This window comes from Triplophysa dalaica, chromosome 7, assembly GCF_015846415.1.
Source record: "Triplophysa dalaica isolate WHDGS20190420 chromosome 7, ASM1584641v1, whole genome shotgun sequence".
NCBI classification, from domain to species: domain Eukaryota; kingdom Metazoa; phylum Chordata; class Actinopteri; order Cypriniformes; family Nemacheilidae; genus Triplophysa; species Triplophysa dalaica.
In genome coordinates this window covers 16099565-16110504 of record NC_079548.1, presented here as the reverse complement: position 1 = coordinate 16110504, position 10940 = coordinate 16099565, and the positions used below count along the sequence as shown (strand labels likewise).

Here is a 10940-nt window from a genome sequence, read left to right as displayed (position 1 = left end):
AAACCTGCCCTGACTTATGTGGCCCAACTTGCCCCATAGTTAACATTTTTGTGTTTTAAGTAAAAAAACAATTTTATTGGTTGAATTATAAAAAATATATAGGTTGTTTTATCAAAAAATGTTTTTGCACATACAAAATGGGGTGTGGTTGCTTTTGCACTCTAAAAATTTTAACACATTCTAGATCCTTTTGTGAACTGTGAACAGGAACAGACTTTGTCTGACGAAAGTTCACTACTTCTTAGCAACACTTCTGCATAGATCATCATAGTTACATGGTTTGATTGTCATTTTATTCTACTTATTACATACATTGATAAGAAAAGGATACCAACGCCAGATCCTCAATCTTTTTTCAACTTTCATGTCTTTCCTATTCTGCCCTATTATTTGACTTATTAAATTGATGCGTTCTTTCTTAACAGTCATATATGTATCACACAGTATGTACACATGTGAAATTACCGTATTTACTACCAGCACTGAACGCATATTAACCCACTAACCTATAATGTTGGGTGGGGTTTGTGCAGAGGGTGCGGAGGAATCTTGGCCATTTTCATGATTAGTATTTTATAGGCCAAATACAATAAATAAATCGTAATTAGGGACCCAAATCTACCTTGAAAAACAAAGAAACAGGGCTAGAGACACCGTATTGAACATGGTACCCGTAACAACCAATGAACAACTGACAGGATATGATTACAGGAAATATAACAAGTGATCTGGCTTCGTAAGGTCCACACTTCAGTCCTTGCTTCTGTGCATGCAAAACATGCATGAGAATATTTATTGCAATACTGTTCTAAAGACCACGTCAAGACCATCAAGTAAATCTGGACAAAATTTTTTGTATTGATACATTGAACTGAATGCATGAGTAGTTTATTGTATGTTATTTTAACTTGTTTTTTAGATAAAAACTCTTTCAGCAAGGAACGAGGCGGGACTGTGGTTCTCTTTGTTGCCCTCTTCCTGTCTTCGGTGGCTAATGCGGTGTTGGTATATCTGCGTGAGTAACCTCATGATTTACATGAACCCACACAATACCAGAATATGTGGTTAAAAGAATAAAAACATTTATTTATTATACATTATCAAAACAATATACTTTTTCTGTATCACTAACAATTACAGCACACATCAAATACGCGCATGTTTAGTGTATTTTTTTTCTCTTATTTCTATGCATTCAGGTTTTAAAATCTTGGATTATTGACTATCAAATAGACTATATGAAAATATTCACTTTCTTTTGCATGTAGTGTTGAGGTTATGTGTAGGTATTCACACTGTGATACGGACTTTGTATAATGTATGATCATATTTTTATGACAGATTACAGAGATGGTTGCGAGCCAGTTACAAACTGCACAGATCCCGGTACTGTATATCAAGTCCACACCGTTTCCTTCTACATGATAACACAAAGATGATTTTTGCATGTGTTTTAATTGTTTCTCCATTTAAGTGCTTCATGAAGCACTAGATGACGAACACAATGCACAAAACATATGGATCCATCCCAAGGATAATAAAGACTGGACAGCAGCTCATAACTGTCCAGAAAAAAGCAAGTGATACATTACTCAGTCATGTCACATTTTAGACGTAAATCAAATTTGTTATTATTACTTATTATGTTTTGTCCATTTCTGTCGCAAAAGATTTTGCTGAGGTATGGTTCAAGGGCAAGGGTAGATTCTATGTTTTCTCTACGGATGCAAAGAACTGGAACAGCAGCAGGGAACGCTGTCAGGCTCTGGGTGGAGACCTGGTGATCATCAATAGTAAAGAGGAGCAGGTATAGAAGGAGATCATTATTCTTTTTATTTGCTACACATCATATTAAAGTATGTATACTGTAGTATCTGCATTTTAAATGGTCTATCTGTCATGCAGGAATATGTTGCTGGCCTGATATTGAATACGACAACAAAAGCATTATATTGGATTGGTCTGAGCGATAGCCACGATGAGGGGAAGTGGCGGTGGGTGGACGACACCCACTTAACTCATAGGCAAGTATCAATTGAAATCTTGTGTGTTGATGGGATTCAAATTGTCTCTTCAATTTTAGACTTGGTTGGATTAGTGCAAATAACTATAAGCCAGGATAAAGCCATAATAATTGTTTTTTCTTAAAATGTATGTGTCAGATTTTGGGCATCTGATCCGGATAACTACACATCGCCTGAGTATCCTGAAGGTGAAGATTGTGTTATTTTAAATGGACGGATCACAGAAGCAAAATGGGGAGATGTTTCTTGCTTAAGGAAAGAGAGAGGGATTTGTGAAATTTTGTGTGCTTAGTAAATGTTTGCCATATGAATTACTTTGACCTGTGGTTTACCATACAGGTGCACGAAAATCTGAAAAATTACAATCAATTTAATAGTTTTTAACAATATAACGTTAAAGCAGATGTGTATCAGATTATTGAATGTATTGAATCAAAATGGTATTTTACGTATGAAGAGTCTATTTACAAAAACAGATAAACATTTTTTATTATTATTTTTATGTGTCATGTTTTTTGTGTTTTATTATGTTAGTTAGCTTTATTTTTTAGTTGTTATTATTTAATCTAAATATCTTAATAATAAACTGCAGTTGATTGATATTCATTGTAATGCACAATAAAAACATGATTTTACAAATTGTTCTACAAATGAACTCTTCATGTATTCTGTCTTCTGAGTTGTGGTTTGAAGATACACAATAAAAACTATTTTGCATGGTTACACATGTTGTTTCATTCCAATTTCTACATTGATTTTAATAAATGATTAAGGACATATTTATCTTAATGGGCTGATCTACATATTCGCAGCAATTGCGTATAAATAACACGCGCTGTGCATTATCGTATAATAGGCTACGGACGCCAAATTGCGTTTTTACGTGCATAAATACGCCTATTTTTGCGTGCATATGATACCCCAATTACCGTGTTTGCATATTAAACAGTAATTTGTCTCATTACCCTGTCCCCTTACCCAAACCCTAAACCTAATGTTAGCGTCCGTGTATATTATAACCTTTAACCCAAACCCTAAACCTAACAGTATTATTTTAATTATTTTTAAAATGTCTGATCTCCTCCCAGGTACAAGCAAACATTGGCGTATCATGCACGCAAAATCGCAATTTGGCGTACGTATTAGACAATAATGCCACAGCGTGTTATTTATACGCAATTGGTGCGACCAGGTTGATTGTATCTATATTTTATTATATATAGTTGTACATTATTTAGCAACAATTTACGCTTTTTACAGTGTAGGACAGATTAACATGCTATAGTTTGTGGTTTGTCTTCACACCTACAAAATGTTCTGACAAATGTTCACAGGAAATGACGATCTGTGTGTATTAGAGGGTTAGCACTGATCTGATACCCAGAGGCAGCTTTATCAGAGCAAGCGTCACATCTCTATTTGACAATAATGGCCAAACATGACATGTGTGATCATGTTTATGATAACACCAAATGGATGAAAAAGAACATATGTGAGGGTGAGTGCTTGATATTTATTAAAGTTAAAAAGTGTTTCATCTGTGTTCACCAGCTGCGTGGAACAGTCTCTTTTAAGAATTTCGTCTCTTTTAAGAATATGTTACTTGTGTTTAACATCCATGTGCATGCTATGATCCTTCTGATAAATGTGTTCTGCTAGTACGTACCGCTTTACAGGTCACCTGTGGCTCATATTAAACTTTCTCTTAACTGTTGGTTTCGCGCATTGCTGGTGTGCTTAAACTCATAAGCAAATCCAGAGTCACTACATTTTAATTGTAAGAATTGCTCTAATTTGACAAAATAAATTGTTACATTTCTAAATGATCTTCACGGTTACCTGTTAATATTTAAGATCAACCCTACAGCGGAAAACTAAGTAAAATAGACAAACTGATAAAAATATAATACACATACTTCTCTTTTTCGCATCCTAAAATAATCTAATGCAGTAATGTCTTTCAAAATTTATTTTCAATTTACGTCAAAATTTGTAAACAAATGGCTGTTGATGGGTATAATGGCATCCCCAACAAGAAACAATGTTTTTTTAAAGGCAATGTGTAGCTAATTATGAAAACCTCTTTCTTTGCATTTGTTTTTCCTCATTGTCCATTTTAATATGTATTTTATAGACAGGAGGGCTGGTACCAAGAAGAAAAGTTATATCTTCGTCGTGGTTCTATTTGTTCTCTTACTATCTCTTTTGACTAATGCAGCGCTAGGATCCTGGTGTAAGTATGACAAACACGACTCACAAGTCAAACATCAAACAAGCAAACAAACTTATCAAAGCAATATTTACATATACATTTGTTCACTACAGATTTCATGAAGGAAACTAGTACATTTTGGCACTGTGCACCAGTAAGAAACTGCTCAAATTCAGGTAAAAGCTCTCTGTAAACTTTTGTTTTATAGAGAGACAATGTAAGATATTACTACATAAATTTCACACATTTTTTCAGAAGGTAATCCAAGTTGCAAATATGAGGAGAAGGAATTATTAAACTACTGCCCAGGTAAAACTCTCTTTTCTTTTTATTCAGCATACTGTCCATAGGATTATGCTTGTAACAGACTGTTCCCGGATATATATTTTGCCACCTTTATGCTTGTGACTAATGAGTTCTTTATACAGTAAAACCATGTTGTGCTCTGTATCTCCACGGGCCTATAGTCTTGTATTATTTATAACAACCAGTCAGTCAGACGTACTGAGGAAATACATTTACAAGTATGTAAAGGTGCAGCGAACTGGGTACATTACTGTATTTTTAGTCAAGCCACAGACTTTCATTTCCTTTTCTACATCATTGTAAAAAATGTCTTTGTAGATTTGCCAGAGCAGTGGGTAAAAGGCAACGGCAGTTTCTATGTTTTCTCCAGCTTTAACCTGACCTGGAACATCAGCAGAAAACACTGTAAGAAACATGGAGGAGATCTGGTCATCATCAACAACACGGATAAAAAGGTAGCGTACATTAAATTGTATTTTACTTATATTTTTTTAAACAAGGAAGAATGTATGATGGAGAGGAAAAGAGTAAGAAGTATGTCCACTTATGTAGACCTCTGTTTTCTTGCATACAAAATAGTATTTCATCTCATTCCGATAAATACAAATATTTTATTTAGAAAATATTATAATATGTATAACAGAAATTATAAAAAATATATATTTATTTGAAATGCAGGCATTTCTGGCTAATAGAATATGCATGACTGGAGAATCTTATCTTTACTGGACTGGCAACCGTGGGGGGAACTGGGAAGGACAGGAACAAGTCAACTGTGACACACTTAAAGGAAATAAACAAGGGGATGCATCTTGCCATAGGGAAGAGAGAAGCATTTGTGAGATTCCATGCCTCTGATTTAAAAATATGACTGATTCATTTTATGTTGTTAATCGTAAAATCATCATAAGATGTTACTGCACTATAGTAAATGTATATATGAATATATATATATGAATGCATTTGCTATAATGTGATAATTTTTTTAAATGTGCACTATTCTTTATTTTACTTCATTTTTTCCCTTCATAATTGTGGATATGAGTTACAATGGGCAGAATATTGCGACCATTTCTATAATGTTTCATTAACTGTCCACCCCAAATAAAGACCCAGTCGGTCATTTGTACAAGCACCTTATTTCGACAAAAAATTACAGTTTATTATGAAGTACATTCATTCCATTGCTTTAGCTTGTTCACTTTTTATGGATTTAATTCTTCGTATTTGTTATAGTATACATTATAATTTCATCAATATTTATAGTTTTAAAGATATTTTTGAACCCCTAACCCAACCCCCACCCTAAACCTAAATGCAACTCAAACAATCAAAACGCAACACATGTAAATGTACAGCCAGTCACAGGTATTTATTGCATAAATTGACAAACAAACAGTATATTCCAAAACAAATTGCGTTGCAAACCTTCTGAATTGTGGCCAGAAATAAGTTTAGACGAAGATCATCAATGTGTGCAACGCATACAGAGCTCGTTCAGAATGACGTCATGACGCTGTCGAGAGCCAATAAGACTTCACAGTCAGCGCAGACGTACTAATGCAATCGCAATAAAACACACACTTTACTAAATGGTGTCTTACAAATGTAAACTGTTAAGTTAGATTTTTTTTACTTATTCAATTGATGTAACAATTTGTGCCACATATTAACCGTGACATATTTTGCCAAAAAAGAGAATCACTTATAAAAACTATTGCATATATGTTTTTCTATATTTAAATAAAAAAATATATAAATAAAAAATATTTCTCACTCACACATATAATTTTTATATTATATTTTGATTGGTATTCAAAAATAAAATAGTATGAAAATAATAAAAAAAAGACAAACCCTTTTCCGCTCAAAAGGGTAGAGTTGCCTATCCCTCGTTGAGTAAATTCCTAAAAACCATTACAAATTGTAATTTGTTTAATGTCTTTCGAAGTAAAGTGCAATTCTCAATTAAGAGTTTACATTTATATTTACACTTAGTCATTTGGCAGACGCTTTTATCCAAAGCGACTTACAGTGCACTTATTACAGGGACAATCCCCCTGGAGCAACATGGAGTAAAGTGTCTTGCTCAAGGACACACTGGTGGTGGATGCTGGGATCAAACCAGCAACCTTTGATTTACCAGTTCAGTGGTTTAACCCACTAGACCACCATCTCAGTTTATAAAAAAAATATTTCCGGAATGGAACGAGTTGTGTCAAACTACTTTTTTTTTAAACTGCCGTAAATTGTTTCGGCCGGAAGTAGACATCTACTTTCGTCTACTTCCGGGCGAAACAATTTACGCCAGTTATCATTTTTTAATAAACTCTTTATTGAAAATTGCACTCAACATCAAAAGACATTACAATTTGTAGTTACTTATTCCATTGAGAGGTTACAGAGCCTGTATTTTTGCGGATGCCTGAGGGATCAATTCTCCAATGCAAAGGATGACTTTATGTCGGTATTTCAGTATCAAGAAGACAAGGAAACATTTTTTGGCATACTGTATTGAATCTAACAAGACCTAAAGTTCAATGCCATTCTAATCAATTAGCAATTTCAGTATATGCATAGATGAATGAGGGATAGAGGACAAATCACCAAACATATGACAGACTCCACCTTTTTCCGCTAAGAGCATGTCTAATACTAATCTATTTTGTACGGCCATTAATGAGGTGGGCGCTTATTGTTCAGATAGTCCCTCTACTGCATCCCTGGACAGATTGGCTAATCTCATAACATTGTAATGAACATAATTAATCCTATCTTCATTTTTGTTAGGGGTGACTGGGAAGATTATAGATAGAACTGGTATATTCTCAAATCCTGGAGCTATCTGGTCAGCTAATTCATATTCATATGGGACACCGCGTGGAACTCCTATGGCATCTATATATGTGGGACTGTTTATTGATAAATCAATGATAGCTGCAGCTCGTTTACTCAACACATGGTGTCTTCTTCATTTTGTTAAACTTCCTACACCTTGTTGTTGTAACTCCACCACCTTTTCTCCTATTAATGTTAAAGGAGCTCCTAGCCTGACCATAGCACATAAACATATTGTTTTTTTTGTTTTTTTGGTACTCTGGTGAACAGTCGTCTGTCACCACAACTCCCCCTGTGGTGAACATAAAATGCTTGCTCCCAGTTTAATCAGTAAATATCTCCCCAGTAGGGGTACCGGGACATCTGATGAGTACAGAAATGAGTGTGAAAGGCTCTGATTCGTCACCTTGGTGGTAAGGTTTTTAGTCATTGGCCAGTGTTCTAACCCACCAGAGAAGCCCATAACTCCCGCTGTTTTATCACTTATGTCTTTGTCAGTGATTGTGCCTCTTGTTACAGTGGAGTATGTTGCTCCGGTATCTACCAGAGCTGTTAGTGGTCTGTTGTTAACCACTATGTCCATGAGGAACTCAGCCATTCCGCTCATGATGGGTCTCTGTGGGCCCCTTCGACAATCCCCCGCGTCTTCCCCCTGGCCCCATGTTGGGTGCATGGGCGCCTGAAAACTGGGTGGAGACGGATGTTGTTGCCCCGGGTATCGTGAGGCTTGTGGTCCCCTGCCACGACCACTGGGTCCACCCTGCTGAGGACCCCATCCCCCTCGAGGTGGCCCCGTAAACTGACCATCCCCTGCCATGGGACATTCATTTCTCCAATGATCAGTGTCCCCACACCCAAAACATGCACCCCTCGGTTGCCCTCTACCCCTACTTCCCATGTTACCTCCCCTCTGTCCCCTATAACCTCCCCAGGGACCTATTGGTGAAGGGGTTAGTTGGTAGTTCCCTCCCTGATCATACCCAAAGTAAGGGGAAATAAGTGATTGGGTAGGTGGGTCATTTGTTGAGTGTTGGGGCATTTGTTTTTGTCTTTTTCGGGCCATTGGCTCTAGCTAAATCCAGTTGGAGTTTTAGCAGCTGTGTTTTAGTTTTTTTCTATTTCCGCCTCATGGTTAAGTTTTTTATAATACACTCGTTAAAAAAAAAATGGAAATAAATGACTCAAAATACATGATTTAAAGTAAACAACAATAATGGCCAATGATAATGGTATAAACTTGATTATAATGAGTATATTGTTATCACCATGTCCTCTTTCGCAAACACTTTGCTTAAAATGTTTTGTACCCTCTGAAATGTTTATCCAGTCCACACCCCAACCTTGGTACTGAAACTCTTTTTACTTTATTTTGTACACACGAGTCTTTCATATGCTTTAAACTGTTTGTAAAGTCTTCATATGTTGGGAGATCGGTGCATTTTGTTTTTGTGATTAAATGGAAAATTGTTCTACCATCTTCTTCTTGAGTTACTGCACATTCCCCTGGTTTCTTGTTTTGTTTTCTCACTTTTTCTACACCATACCTACTCTTAAATGTTACTGCAATACCTGTCCCATATGCACAATCTTCACTTACACAGTGCGCTAGAGGTTCCTATGGTAAAAATATCACCTTTCTTGTGTATGACCTGTAATGTTCCCTTTTCTGCGCTCCCTTGTACTTCACCTTCAACACCCTCCCTCTCTTGGACCTGAGATCTCAGGTCCACAGCCGTCTATTCCAGAGACCTGCCTGGTGGATGACAAGCAGCACAAGAAGACAAATGGTACCACATGTCACCTTTCCCTTCAAGGCGGACACAATGCGATGTTCGGGAGGTGACACGCAATGTGTTGACCACCGTGGTTCGCTCCACCTCCTGCGGAAGGTTCTCAGTCATACCCACTCCATGGGTCGTGGAATAGGTTCTGGTTCAGGTCCTGGTGTGACTTTCTGGGAAAAGTTTTTGATCAGAGCAGTTAGTTTGTCAAAATATGCACAATGTGACAACGGTTTAATGGTGTCTGGTCTCAGTGGTGTGGTTGGTCCTGGAAAAGATCGACCTGTAAGCAATTTAAATGGTGTAAAGCCTGAAATCCTGTTAACAGAATAAACGTACAGACATTAATGCTAGAGGGAGTGCAGATAACCAGGTCAATTTTGTCTGTGCACAGATTTTAGCCAATTTCAGTTTCAGAGTGAGATTCTTTCTCTTGACTTTGCAATTGTTCCTTCAGCACTATCTAAACTCTGTCTGCTATGCAATGAAACACGGGGTGTGTGGTGATTTATTAGCTCCCCACACTGCTCTTCCCCCTCCCCTTGTGGAATTTGTTCTCCCTGTTCTTCTCCCTCGGGGGCTAACTGCTGTGCTGTTCAACTGGCTAATCTTGTTATTTGGTGTAATTGCTGTCTTATTTCATTTATATCAAACATTGTGTCAGGCAATTCTTTACTATGTTTCCTTGGTTTAATTTTACCATAACTTGCTGCAGTTTTGCGTCATACGGTGGTGGTTTTGTCAATAGTTGCAAGTCTTGATATAGTTTTGGGGGTGGGGAATATGCTGTTTGTTCAGAGGTGTCTCCCTGTTCACTTCCTGACTTCTTTGTCTGCACATTTTCTCCCCCCTCTCTTTTAACCGGACTCAGAGCAGTGGCCGTAAGCGCAATGCATTTCCATAGTCTTAATTCTTCCATCATTTTAACTTCTTTATTTTTATGTTTATTCTTTTCTAACCACTTTATATTTTTTCTTTTTTTTCTTCATCAACATGTCTCTAACGTTTGCCGGCAATCTAACCAACAGTTTTTCCGGATCTACCCATCCGTTTTCAATACACATCTGACTCCATTTCCCTTCCCAAATTTTCCTCTCTTTCTTATGATTTTTCGGCTCTGACTGAGCCATTAATATATCCGCTACATTTCCCCATTGTTTTGTCACAGGGGGACACCTATTCTTCACATTCCCTCTCAAATTCAGACATTTTAATAATTAACTCAATAAACCTAAGCATATAAATAATATGAAAACACATCAATAACTATCTTAATCTGATGACAAAAATGTCTTATTATCATGTGCAAACGAAATACAGCGGATTGCAGTGATGTGCATTATAGCTGAGACTCACAAGAACCTTGTACGGTTTGTTTTGTGACTGTAAGCCGTTCCCTGTTGAGCTTTAAATAATGGTATATTTTGTGAATGAACTCATACAGTAGTGAAATACAGAGCAATATTTACATATTATTTGACAGAAGTTGTGCATTATCCAGACAAATGAACACAGCTGGTTTTGTGACTGTAAGTCATTCCCTTTAACTGCTATTGAAGTTAGAAACGTGTATTTGTGTAGCATATGTAACTTTTGAGACGACCCCTAAATAGTTAAAACAAGTTAAACGGCACCTGTGTGCCAGTGGAAAAACATTAAATTAATAAATCTGTACTTGCATAATTTGGCAAAACTGAATTAGACTTTGAAAATAGTACAAAACACATGCCTTCTTGTTCTTTGCTTCGCGTTGTGTCTTCCCGCTACAGACGCTTTCCG

At 36.6% G+C, this 10940-nt stretch overlaps 2 protein-coding genes across 2 annotated transcripts; both read left to right on the top strand.

Moving 5' to 3' along the window:
- The first annotated feature begins 568 nt into the window (after positions 1 to 568).
- Positions 569 to 2747, top strand: LOC130426622 (perlucin-like protein). Its single transcript, XM_056753495.1, has 7 exons — positions 569 to 833; positions 920 to 1015; positions 1342 to 1386; positions 1475 to 1576; positions 1671 to 1807; positions 1906 to 2024; positions 2163 to 2747. The coding sequence occupies exons 1-7, from the start codon at positions 770 to 772 to the stop codon at positions 2314 to 2316; spliced, it is 717 nt and encodes a 238-aa protein (XP_056609473.1). The 5' UTR covers positions 569 to 769; the 3' UTR covers positions 2317 to 2747.
- A 631-nt stretch (positions 2748 to 3378) lies between these two features.
- On the top strand, positions 3379 to 5677 carry LOC130426643 (uncharacterized). Its single transcript, XM_056753522.1, has 6 exons — positions 3379 to 3522; positions 4159 to 4257; positions 4350 to 4412; positions 4492 to 4545; positions 4861 to 4997; positions 5221 to 5677. Exons 1-6 carry the CDS (start codon positions 3453 to 3455, stop codon positions 5398 to 5400), a joined length of 603 nt encoding a protein of 200 aa, XP_056609500.1. The 5' UTR covers positions 3379 to 3452; the 3' UTR covers positions 5401 to 5677.
- The last annotated feature ends 5263 nt before the right edge of the window (positions 5678 to 10940 follow it).

What these genes read in the sequence shown, in the direction of transcription:
- LOC130426622 (XM_056753495.1), top strand. Translation starts at nt 770, where the DNA reads ATGCAAAACATGCATGAGAATATTTATTGCAATACTGTTCTAAAGACC. An exon ending in TCAATAGTAAAGAGGAGCAG is followed by an intron (nt 1,808 to 1,905) that starts GTATAGAAGGAG and finishes TCTGTCATGCAG; the next exon opens with GAATATGTTGCTGGCCTGAT. An exon ending in GACACCCACTTAACTCATAG is followed by an intron (nt 2,025 to 2,162) that starts GCAAGTATCAAT and finishes TGTATGTGTCAG; the next exon opens with ATTTTGGGCATCTGATCCGG.
- LOC130426643 (XM_056753522.1), top strand. Translation starts at nt 3,453, where the DNA reads ATGGCCAAACATGACATGTGTGATCATGTTTATGATAACACCAAATGG. An exon ending in GAAAAAGAACATATGTGAGG is followed by an intron (nt 3,523 to 4,158) that starts GTGAGTGCTTGA and finishes TGTATTTTATAG; the next exon opens with ACAGGAGGGCTGGTACCAAG. An exon ending in TCAACAACACGGATAAAAAG is followed by an intron (nt 4,998 to 5,220) that starts GTAGCGTACATT and finishes TTTGAAATGCAG; the next exon opens with GCATTTCTGGCTAATAGAAT.